We start from the raw sequence: 12796 nt of genomic DNA, 5'->3' as shown, positions 1-12796 counted from the left end.
CAATCCGTCCACACGTCTTTCATTAAAAAAAATCTCCTTTAACAGTGGAATATCCGGATAAAATGCTGAAACCGACTTCTTCTGAAACTTCTCTGTTCTCTCACGATGTCCTGGATCAATAAAGCCTGAAATGTGGAGGTTTTAAGCTTGAAACAGGCTGATGACGCCGCCTGAGAGCGCTGCGCGACGTCTCGCACCGTGAAAAGTCCTTAAAGCGACAGAATCACCTCAAAATCTCTCATCAGCTGTTAAAATTTTCACTGAAGACCAGCTTAATTTTTCGAACCATGTCCACTTCGATGTGTCTCACAGGTTTAGAAAAAATTTTGATCAAACAAAGCGCCAGTCTCTCAGCAACTTCTCAGACAAAGGAATTCCGACGAGGGGCTGGACGACTCCTCCCACAAGGAGTGCTCACAGGCGAATGACGTCACCGACAGGCGTGGAAAAACTCACGCATGCGCACGAGGGTTCAAGCATGTCTGACGTAAAAACATATGAATGAAATCCATATAGTTTTAGAAAAAAATAAAAAGGACCTATACTTTACGGACAGACCTCGTGTATATATATATATATATATATATATGCCCTGGTAGTCAGGTTAGTTAACATAAATTTATGTCATCCAACCATAAAGTACTTTGAGCAGTTTTTATAAGAGGATTTTCTTTTTATTCTTACATTTCACAGCTAGCAGCTGTGCCTTACATGACACAGCTAGCATATTTCAGTTCGAACCCTGCTGACATCCATCAAAAGCTTGGATGGATTGATGTTAGGTGATGTAAAGAATGAGTAGGTGAAGGCACAGCCGATGTTCATACACGACAGCACTGTTAACTTTATTTGTATTACCATTATTTTATATGAGGGTCGTGGTAACTGCTCAGCCTGGTGTTTGTCCATTTGGCACCACTAGTGACCCCTGACTTGAAGCCTGTTTCATCAAAATAGAGATTGTTGACCCTCAGCCAGTTTATGCATGTAAAAATTTCAGTTTCATACCGTAAACCTTTATGAATGCATTTGCTGCCCTCTACTGGCAGTATGACGTCCATGTCATTTAGCAGCCCTTACTGGATGTTTGAGGCACGGGTGAGGGGGGTGACATCTGATTCAGTGTGTTAATTTTAAAGGCTCATTTAAATGCTTTTATGCAATTATTTATTCATTGGACACCCATCAGATTATTTAAAACTCAAATATGTCAATGAAATGATGGAGATTTTCAAAGAAGCTATTCTGGAACAGTGGTATCACCTGACAAACTGACAGATCTCAGTGATTAAACATTAATGACTCGGCTTCACAGAACACGATAAGAAATGGATTTTTTTTCAACTCTTAATTAACGAATGGGATCCTTTGCTTTTTATGTTTTTTTTGTTCATTTCAGTTTCTGATCACCATTTTATTACTGTTTCAGGATGAGTGCTACAACTACATAAAGGTTCTGGTGCCCCGAAATGATGAGACCTTGTTCGCCTGCGGAACCAATGCTTTTAACCCCACCTGCCGAAACTACAAGGTACTTGCTCTGCTTTTCCCTCAGACAGGTTCATGGCTGCCTGGACGATGAGATCAGATTAGATTTCATTAAACTTTATTGATTCCTTGGCAAGACTCTCTCAGGAAAATTGAGGTTCCAGCAATATTGTATAGGAGCACACAGGGTAAGAAGCACACAGAGTATTAAAAGTGAAAGTAAAAAAGAAAAACAGTTTGCAAATAAAAATATTAATACACAACATAAATTCCAGACATACTGATCATTATTATCACTTTACCGGCGCGTTGCTAGGCCGGTATCATAGATTTACGTCGTCGCTACCTGGCTATACCCGCCCGCTGTGCGTAAACAAATGACGTCCTAGCGCACAGCCCAAGAACTGTCCGCAGAGGAAAACATAAAAAGGCGACAAGTGTGTGTTGGTCCCAATATGGATAGTCCGGATGATTTTCTCATGGATAGTATGACAATGAACAGCAGCCAAAGCAGCCAGCTTGATGAGGACGCACTGCCAAATTTGGAGAGCAGCGCGCGCCAGCCGACACGACAAAGGTTAAAGTGAGCCAACTTTTTATGTAAGCGTTATGTGTTGTGTATCGGTCAGTGATAATAATGCAAATAACATGCGTTTGTCATGCGGTATTCATTTTCAGAGGCCCAACGTTCATGCCCAGTCGCCAAAATGACAGATATTCAACTCGGGCGAATATCTGTCATTTTGGGCGACTGGGCATGAACGTCGGGCCTCTGAAAATGAATACCGCCCTCCAAAAGCATGTTATTGTATTAATACTGGTTTACTGGCTCCTGTTCCTCTCATTCCCTTCCTCTGTCTTCCTGTTACTCCTCCTCCCCCTGAGTGAGGAGTTGTACAGTCTGATGACCTGAGGAGTTTTTCAGGAAGGAGTTCAGCTTCAATGCTGATTTTTTTTTTTGGGGGGGTTGATTTAAACTCACTTTTTATTCTTATTCTTATTCTTATTATGGCCCATTTTGTAACTTTGGATTAAATGTCAAGTATTGAATCATTTTGCAATCACGTTCGATGCCTCCTTTGTCCTTGATAATACCTAATTTAAAAAGGGAGAGAGGAAAAAAAAGAAATGGAACTTTCAAAAAAGTACCCGTGTCATGTTGATGATTATTTCGCTCAGCTACAGAAGACAGCGTGAAGTTGCTAATGGCGAGTTAATGAGCAGGAAAATGAGCTGGCTTTGATTCTGCCGGCATTGCAGCATGTTCAGCTCCGCCCAATCTCACTTGAAAGTGTCAGTCATCTTGAAAATGCCTCATCAGGGCCTAACACGACAACTTTTTCAAACAAAGCCAAGACTTTGGAAATTCACACTCCTTTATTTTCCCTTTCTTCTAAAGCCGGCGGTTTGATTGACAGATGCTGACCTTTCGCAGAAGCTTTGTGCGTTGAGATCAAAACAAGATGCGCATCTCTTTGAAACACAAAGATGCATGTTGCCATGTTCTGACAAACGGCACAAAATAAAAAGTGGGCCCTTTTCATTTTTTTTTTCAGAATAAATGACAAAACGCTCCACGTTGTTAATCCACTTTTTGTCTGTTATTGAGCCATAATTTTTGAATTCCTGATCATTTTCTGCATATTTAGTTTTTATTTCTTTAAAATCAAAACTTTTATGAAGCCATTAATCTCAAAGTCTGACCTTTTGAATTCTGGAGAAAAAAAAAAAAAACTAATTGCAAGTCAAGCTTTGGATAGGTTTTTAGAGATTCTGCAGTAGATTAATCTGTTTATTGGTTGCAAACTGGCAGGCTAAACCTGAATTTATGGAGATTTTTTTATTGGGACCAAACAAGGATTATAAATTTTGACTGTTCAACATAATTCTAAACATTTTTTTTTGTTGTTGTTGTTTCACGTGATGTAACATGACCTTGTGAATTTCTGGATATGTTAATATAATTTTGTGGCTTTTCTTTGGGCCAACAGATCAAAACTTCATCCAAAAATGGAGAGGACTATCAGTATTAGCTTGTATTTTGTTCCTTCAAAGAATAAATGGTTCCAAAACCAGCTCAGGTAGAAGACTAATGTATTCAGTTCACGTAATAATAACAATTTTTATTGTTATTGTTGTTAATCAAGTCACAGCCAAGCTAGCTATGATAGCTGTGTTACCGCTGGCTGATTGTTTGGCACCATCCGGTTGTTAAGTGTGACGTAACACATCATGTGATTTTCAACTTCCGGCTCCAAACAAAAAAGGCGCGCTGTCATTAACATTGAGAACTGCACTGAGACCATCTGATCAGGCTGCACTTACACCATTGCACACGGACAACAGCATTAACATCGCAACATACAACTCTTTGTATATTGTGCCTAAAACTCTCCTGGATATATTAACTGGGTTTTTAGACGTTGTTACTGCGTTTGTTTTATGTAAAAATGCCACACGCTCAGGTTGTGCACAGGTCAAATGTATATTTGACCTGTGCATAATAAAATATGTAAAGTAAAAGAAAAAAAAAGTTTTATTAAGTGTTCTGACCATAGAACCAGACGAATGCGGTTAACGGAGGTGGAGGCGGAGAAGGGAGGGACGGAGGTTTGTGCACAGTGTAAACACAAACTAAACTTAAACTGTAGATCCTTAAAAGGATCAAACAGATGTAACTTTAATTGTAAACTTGGAGGTCTTTGGACCCGGAAACAGATTTATCACATGATGCGTTACGTCAGCGCTTAACAACTGGATAGCATGCAGTTAACTTGAAAGAAGTTAATTATATCAGTTTTTCATGGACGACTCCCCTCAACCACCCCCACAAACCAGGTTTCACAGATTAAAAAGTCACTAACTGCCTGTCACATCTGACACGTTCAACATGGAACACTAACATTAGCTAAGTCTCTTTTCCTTTTGCATTATTGAATCAGTTTATTTATTTATTTTTTGTTTGTTTCATTAGTTTTTGCTGACCTTTGCCCTTTTCTCTTGTGCTCTTTGTCATCCCGCTTCTCAGATGACCACGCTAGAGCAGGTTGGGGAGGAACTGGTGGGTCAGGCTCGTTGTCCTTTTGAGTCCAGTCAATCCAACGTCGGACTGTTTGCTGGTGAGTCCACAGTCATGTTAATGAGTGAAAAACCCAGAAATGTCTCCTCTTGGGGGACATTTAGGACCTTATTGAGCAATTGCTGATTTATACTCTGACATGGAGCGGATCGACAAAGAACCCATGGAATAGACTTTGTGATCCTTTTCTTTGTTTCATACGTACCTTATGAGAACCTGTAAATTACCTGATACATGTTAGAATGAAGTCAGGACTTTAGGATTTGGGTCTGGGAGCGTGTGCTGGTCCACCACACAACAGAACCAACTTTGGGTCCTGCATGTGCCACATCATATTTTGGACCTGGGTTCCACTGTGAAGTAGACAATCCCTCAGTGGTGCAACAGTCCCCTGGTTCCAGAGATGAGGATGAGGATCCAAGCAGCTTTTACCCGCCCTTGTCATAACACGGCCCATTACTCCCACAGACAATGGAAACAAGGTCTTTTCCAGTGTCGAGCTTTGTGAAGTATTTTACGCCAACTGGAGCACCAGTTCTGACCCCAGCCCCCAAAAAGACCTCTCACTGTCCTGGATACACTTCAGTGTCGTACCTCAGATCAGATTTTTAAAAACATTAATAAGTGTATGCAGTGGGTTGCAAAAGTATTCAGCCTCTTGGTATTTCATGCATTTTAATTTGTTTGTGGCATTTCAGATGCAAAAATTAAATCAGGCTTCTCAATATAAACATTTCTAAAATTATCTTTCTTAGAGTCACACTGAAAGTAAATCTCTACAACTTGATATAAATTCATTAAAAATATAAAAGCCAAGATGATGGGTTGCATAAGTAATCAACCCCTTTGCTATAATACCTGTAAATAATCAGTTTAATTGCCAGTTTTCTTCTGACAAGTCAGGGGATGGATACATGAACATTTCCAAGTCACTGAATATGTCTTGAACTTGATTTACATCAGTTATGAAGAAATACAAACAGTATGGCACTCTATGGTAAATCTGTGTGGAGTAGACAGTTCTCAAAAACTGAGTGACTGTGCAAGAAGGAGAAGAGTGAGGAAAGCCACCAAGACACCCAGACAATCCAGAAGAAGTTACAGGCTTCTGTGGCTGTGATTGGAGAAATTGTGCACGGTGCATGTTTTGCATTTTGTATCATACAGCTTCATGATGAAGTGGTACAGAGGAGGATTTTATTTTAGACCTGGAAGTTCAGCTACAATTTGCCAGAAGGTACATCTGAGATGCAAGCCTAGATTTAATGTTTTGGTGAGAGAAAACCCTCCTCTGTACCACATCATCAGCTTGAGTCTGAGGAATATAATTTTAAAAAATTTTATATTGAGAAACCTGATTTCCTTTTTGCATTTGAAATGCCATAAACAAATGAAAATGCGTGAAATACCAAGGGACTGAATACTTTTGCAAACCACTGTATGTATGTACATTATTAAGTTTAAAATAAAAACAAACATGGTTTTTATCTGCAGGTGGAGATTTCTACTCAGCCACCATGACAGACTTTCTCGCCAGCGATGCCGTCATCTATCGAAGCCTCGGAGAAGACCGACCTGTCCTCAGAACAGTCAAATACGACTCCAAGTGGCTTCGAGGCATGTCTCTCAACTTTTAATGTGAAACCGTATTTAGAAGTTCTTGGTTCATATGTTGTTACGGCCTCTGATCATTAAAGTCCCTGTCAGAATGCTGGCATCACTTTTCCAGAAATTTAATTGTGCGTCTGCCTTCATATTTCCAGCTGAGGTGACCGGACTTTTTTGTGTTTTTCAGAGCCTCACTTCCTGCACGCCATGGACTATGGGAACTACATCTACTTTTTCCTCAGTGAGATCGCAGTCGAGTACACCGCCCTGGGAAAGGTACAGGAAGTTTGGAGTGAATGACATTTAAAGTGCTGCCGCAGTCTGTTCCACTCGTCTTCTGACACTTTGTCTGGAAACGTCAGCTAAATGACTGTGGGGAGTGCTCCCTGCTGATTGGCTACACTGCACACAAAGGTCATTTTACTCTGAAATTGAAGGAACAATTGGTTTTTGACATTTGGCTGCAGGGCAAAAGAACTGACATTTTGGAAATTTGGACATTTTTAAATGAGAAGCTGTTTTTTTTTTTTTGTTTTTTTTAAATTAGGAGATTACAGAAAATTCACTTTTTTTTAGTTTTTTACAATTGCCCTTTTTTTGGGGGGGGGGGTCAAATTTAGAACATTTCTGCTGAGTGAAAAAGAGACTATGATCTTTAAAAACATCTTCATTTTTGTGATTTTTTTTTTTCCTTATTATTTTGTTATATAGGGTGAAAACTGTCAACTGTTTTCATTTTATGCATATATATATATATATATATATATATATATATATGCATGCATAAGTATTGAATATGTCACCATTTTTATCAGTAAAGATATTTCTAAAGGTGCTATTGATATAACATTTTCACGTTGGTAACAACCCAAGTAATCCACACATACAAAGAAATCAAACCATAGATGTCCATAGATTAAGTTGTGTGTAATAATGTGAAATGACACAGGGGAAAAAGTATTGAACACCCGACAAAAAGGGAGGTGCAAAAAGGCATGGAAAGCCAAGACACCAGCTGAAATCTATCAGCAATTACAAAGCAATCCTGGCCCTTATCAGTGCAAATTAATATCTGCTAATTCAGTCCCAAGTAATGGCCTGTTAAAAGGTGTGTCATTACCAAGGTGTCACACAAGAAACATCTCATGCTGGGTAAAAGCACAAAGCTCTCTCGAGATCTTCATAGCCTTGTTGTTGCAAAACATGTAGATGGCATTGATTCCAGAAGGATTTCTAAACTTCTAAACGTTCCAGTGAGCACAGTTGGGGCCATAACCCAGAAGTGGAAACTTCACCATAAACTGGCCATGACTAGGTTCTCCTCACAAGATTTCTGATAGAGGAGTGAAAAAATTATCAGAAGAGTTGTCTAAGAGCCAAGGACCACTTGTGGAGAGCTTCTGAAAGACCTGGAATTAGCCGGTACAGTAGTTTCAAAGAAAACAATAAGTAATGCACTCAACCACACACTCACCATGCAAGACTCCACTGCTGAAGAAAAAGCATGTTTACATCATGTAAGGTTTGCTGCACTACATTTAGACAAGCCTGTGAAATAATAAGAGAATATAGTTTGGTCAGATGATACCAAAATTGAACTGTTTGGGTGCCATAATACACACCATGTTTGGAGGTCAAATGGCACATCAACCCAAAAACATCATGCCAACAGTGAAGTTTGGAGGTGGGAAAATCATAGTGTGGGGCTGTTTTTCAGCATACTGGCAAACTTCATATAATTGAAGGAAGGATGAATGGAAAAATGTACCAAGACATTCTTGATTAAAAAATCTACTGCCATCTACCAGGATGAAGAAAATGAAAGGCGGGTGGACATTTCAGCAAGCCACTGATGCCAAACCCACAGCCAAGGAAACTCTTAGGTGGTTTCAGAGAATGAAAAATAAAGCTGCTACAGTGGACCAGCCAATGCACTGACTTGAATCCAATAGAAAATCTATGAAAAGAACTAAAAATCAGAGTTCATAGAAGAGGTTCACAGAACCTTCAAGATTTGAAGACTGTTTGTATGGAAGAATGGGACAAAATCACCCCTGAGCAATGCATGCAAGTATTTTCTTCACACAGGAGGCATCTTGAAGCCGTCATTACCAAGAAAGGCTTTTGTATGAAGTATTAAATAAATTTCAGTGTGTTCAATACTGTTTCTCTGCGTCATTCCATTTTATTATACATAACCTTAATTTCTGTACGTTTGCAGGGTTCTTGAAAGCGCAGATAAGCATAGGAGACCCCTACACTGTGATTTGGCTCTCCTACGCTGTGATTCAACCAGCGTAGGGGGAGCTTTTCTGTTTGTCTTTTTTTTCTTTCTTTTTTTAAAGAACATCTCGCAACACAAAATATTCATGATTGCAAGGCTATCCTTGCACATGCGGTAATAATTAGTAGTCGCAAATGTATTTTATTGCTAATTATCCCTCTTGCTCAGTTCAGCAAGTCTCGGAGTTCTGGAAAAAATAGCAAATTACAAAGCCAAACACTCAATTTGTAAGTTATAATCACAAGATTAATGAACAAAAAGCAGAAGAACAAGTGACTGACATCACCCTGCTGGGAGAAGCTTTTTTGGTGACTGTCTGCATTGAAGCTGGACGGAGCTAAAGGGGCTTGCCCTGCCAGAGAGCCACGCCAGTCGGTCAGGCAGATGGAGACATGCAGCCGGTGTGATGGAGCAGACACACTCAGTCCAAAATTCTTCACTTTTGGCTATATACACACACCCAGTGCAAGTCTGTCTGAGGCGAGTGAATAATTTGAATTTTCACATCACGTTTTAATTTGAAAATAAAACTTGATGTTAGTGCACCACTGTAGTTTTAGCAGCTAATGTTAGCTTCGCTATTAGCTGCAGGATGCTGAATCAGTCACTCAATCAAGCTGAGTGAACATTTTATATTTGTATTTTTTTTTTATTTTTACCAAATAAAGCTAAACAGTTTTTTTAATGGTTACTGCTCTGACATTAAAAAAAGTCTCAACTTTAAATATCATAGATTTTATTTTTTTTAAGCTATCAATTAATCAGAGCTTAAAGAAAATAGCACAGCACTGTTTCGTGTTTCTTTATATTTTAAGAAATATATTTATTCACTTGTCCCACATCAGGAATATTTCAACATTTGCTGTGTAGAGAACCTTGTGAATACAGATGCACTTCAAAAATTTCCAGTTGTGGAGCTGAACACCAAAACCTAAAGTCCAGACAGAAGAAAAGAACATCTCTGCTCTTGAAAATGTGACTAAAGTGTCTCCAAAAACTCCACCAAGAGATTGAAGTGAGAGAGGAGACCTTCATCTGGTTAAATGTGCTGAGGGTCCAACTCAACTGTTGTCTCTGAAAACCCACACCTGCTGCTGCACTTCTAAATAAAACAAAAGCTTTTTTAAAGAGCAACTATTTTATTATTTGAAAAAGGCAACATTGTAACATTAAATGAAAGAATCATTAAATATACCATACCATGCCATACCCTTTATTTATATAGCACATTTCACAAATATAGTTTCCAAAGTGCTGTACAAAAAAAAAAAGGACCACATACTCACGCAGTGTTAAAAGCCAAAGCATAAAAATGGGTCTTTAGACGAGACTTAAAACACTCTAAAGTGGGGGCTGTTCGAATGTTAAGGGGCAAATCATTCCACAGCTGAGGGCCCACAACAGAAAAAGCCCTGTCTCCCCTAGTTTTAAGTCTCGTCACAGGCACCACAAGCTGGAGCTGGCCCTTGGACCGCAAAGCACGGGGAGGCTGATAAATTCGGATGAGGTCCGAAATGTACGTCGGGGCCAGTCCATTCAAAGCTTTAAAAACAAACAATAAAATCTTAAAATCAACTCTAAAATGAACTGGAAGCCAGTGCAGAGACGCCAAAACTGGAGTGATGTGCTCTCGCTTTCTGCTACCAGTTAAGAGATGTGCAGCAGAATTTTGGACCAACTGTAAGCCAGAAAGTGCATTTTGGCTGATGCCGATAAAAAGTGCATAACAGTAGTCTAAACGAGAGGAGACAAAAGTGTGCATGACTTGTTCGAAAACATTAAAAGATAAAAAAGGTTTAACTTTAGATAAAAGACACAAATGATAAAATCCAGATTTGACAACGGCGTTAACCTGCTTGTCAAATTTAAAATCTTTGTCATTAATGATGCCGAGGTTGGTGACAGACTGTTTCACATACTGTTTAAGAGGGCCCAAGTCCAAGAGGGGGTCAATATTTCCAAATAAAATGACCTCTGTTTTGTCCTCATTTAGACTTAAAAAGTTGTTGGCCAACCAAGCCTTGATGTCACTCAATTCAAAAGAGGCGCCAAAGGGGTAGAAGCAAGTTTTTTGAGTGGCAGGTAAATCTGGCAGTCATCTCCGTAAAAATGATACTGTAAGCCATGATTTTTAAAGATTTGACTCAGTGGGAGGAGGTAGAGGGCAAAAAGAACAGGTGCAAGGATTGACCCCTGCGGTACTCCACAGTTTAGAGATGCAGAGGAAGAGGTGAAATCCCCTAATTTGACAGAGCAGCTCCTCCCACTGAGATAAGACCTGAACCACTCCAGGGCGGTCCCCCTAACCCCCGTACAGTTTTCCAAGCGATTTAAAAGAGTTGTGTGGTCAACTGTGTCAAACGCAGCTGACGTCTAAAAGGACTAAAATGGCAGAATCACCAGAATAAGTCACTAAAAACAAATCATTAAAAACCTTTAAAAGTGCCGACTCTGTACTATGAAGGGCTTTATAACCTGACTGAAAAATATCAAAAATGCCATGTGCTTCTAGGAAAAACTGCAGCTGCATAAGAACACATTTCTCTCAAATTTTAGCCAAAAAAGGCAGTTTAGAAATTGGCCTAAAATTACAGACATTCGCAGAATCAAGGCTAGGTTTTTTTCAGAAGGGGTTCAATAACTGCCTCTTTACAAAACAGAGGAACAACACCAGACAGCAGACTGCTATTTATAATGTCAAGGACATTAGGGCCAATAGTTTTCCAGACTTCTTTGAACAGTCGAGGAGGAACAGGGTCAAGTGGACTCGAAACAGGCTTAAGTTCACAGACAACTTTAGACAGACATGCAAGAGACAGTGGCTCAAAATGACAAATATAACAGATGAGCAAGGCATGTCAGGAAAAGGGCTACATGAAGAAGTCTGAATATTGGCTCTAATTCTTTCCACTTTCTCAGTAAAAAAGTGCAAAAATGCATTACAAGTGTCAGGTGTTGATTCTAACCTTGTGGGCTGAGGGGGGTTAAGCACCGTCTCAATAGTTTTAAAAAGAACACATGGATTATTAACATTATTGGAGACCTCCTCAGAAAGATATTTAATCTTTTCATCTTCACCATGTTCTGATATGCGAGCCAGGTCTCCTTTAAAATATCATAAGAGACTTGAAGTCCATCTTTTTTCCACCTGCGCTCAGCTCTTCTACACACGCGCCTGGCTTCACGCGTCCTGTCATTCAGCCACGACACCCGTTTCATTTTAGGGCACATGGCTTTAAGTGGGGTTGCAGCAGTGAGAACAGTGCTGCAGGTAGAAAGAAAATCTTCCGTTAGTTTCTCCGTATTTCCACTGGCAGTTACTTTCTCCCTCTCAACAACAAAGAGCGAGGAGAAGCGAGCCGCTGTTTCAGGCTTAAAGTAGACCTCCATTGAAATAAATGTGGTCAGATCTCAGAAAGAAATAGCTGATATGTATTTATAAGACCCTTATGAATGCAGTAAAGTAAATCTGTAAGACCAAATTTGTAATTCAGCGGAGAAATCTTTGTTTAAAAATGACAAATTTGCAGCTAAAATTTAGCCCTCCGTGAAAACAGTTTGTACATCCGGGTCATTTCCATGACGTCGGGGAGAAGACGATGCGCTTGCACCTTCAGTCCGATCAAAAAAAAAAAAAAAAAAAGCTTTCAGTCTGATCCCGCATTGAAATTGATTTTATCTGTTAGTAATGTTAGTGTTATACACAGCCTGATTTCAACATCCAAAAGTAAGCTGCAATGAATGTGAGATACAGATCTGCATGCTGAGATCAGTGGCGACATTGACAGTGGGCGACGTTCTTCTCTGTTCTTCTCTGTTTTGATGTGGAGCGGCCAGTAACACCTGTTGCCCGCAAGGACAGGCTTCTTGCGGCAAAATCCGCAGCGCCGCATGGTTTCGGTAATCGGAGCCGCAGAGCTCCGTGGCCACTGAGAGAGGTTTATATCTTCTTAATGACTTGAATTCTTTGCAGGTCCCGCATCCGTACCCTGCAACGGTAACACCGGAGGCTAAAGACAGTACATTTTCAATGCGACACCACTCAATCAAATGGACGTATGGAAAAAGTCCCCAAAAATCATTTTCAAGCAACAATAAAAGAAATGTATACTCACCAAACATCTCCCAAGACAGCGGAGGTCGGTCTTGAAGTCCTGAGCGATTTCTCTCACCAGGCGCTGGAAGGGCAGCTTACGGATCAGCAGCTCGGTGCTCGAGGACCACAGTGTAAATAAGCATCCGTATTGGAAGCGTTCTTGTGTTATCCTCTGCAGTATTTTTATGTATTGTTATATAATTTTATTGCCAAATAAAATAAAATAAAATTCTGGGAGCAG

At 39.8% G+C, this 12796-nt stretch overlaps 1 protein-coding gene across 2 annotated transcripts in view; it reads left to right on the top strand.

Annotated features, from left to right (window-relative positions):
- Positions 1-12796, top strand: part of LOC117501549 (semaphorin-6D-like) — a 187857-nt gene that overhangs the window by 109565 nt on the left and 65496 nt on the right. For both annotated transcript variants that reach the window (XM_034160443.1, XM_034160442.1), the window contains exons 8-11: positions 1430-1531; positions 4517-4607; positions 6062-6184; positions 6363-6451. In XM_034160443.1, coding sequence (XP_034016334.1) covers positions 1430-1531; positions 4517-4607; positions 6062-6184; positions 6363-6451 — 405 coding nt within the window. The remainder of the gene's footprint in view (positions 1-1429; positions 1532-4516; positions 4608-6061; positions 6185-6362; positions 6452-12796) is intronic.

The sequence above is a fragment of the Thalassophryne amazonica genome, chromosome 20 (assembly GCF_902500255.1).
Source record: "Thalassophryne amazonica chromosome 20, fThaAma1.1, whole genome shotgun sequence".
Taxonomy (NCBI): domain Eukaryota; kingdom Metazoa; phylum Chordata; class Actinopteri; order Batrachoidiformes; family Batrachoididae; genus Thalassophryne; species Thalassophryne amazonica.
The sequence above is the reverse complement of the archived record's forward strand: the minus strand, read 5'-3'. Positions and strand labels throughout refer to the sequence as shown.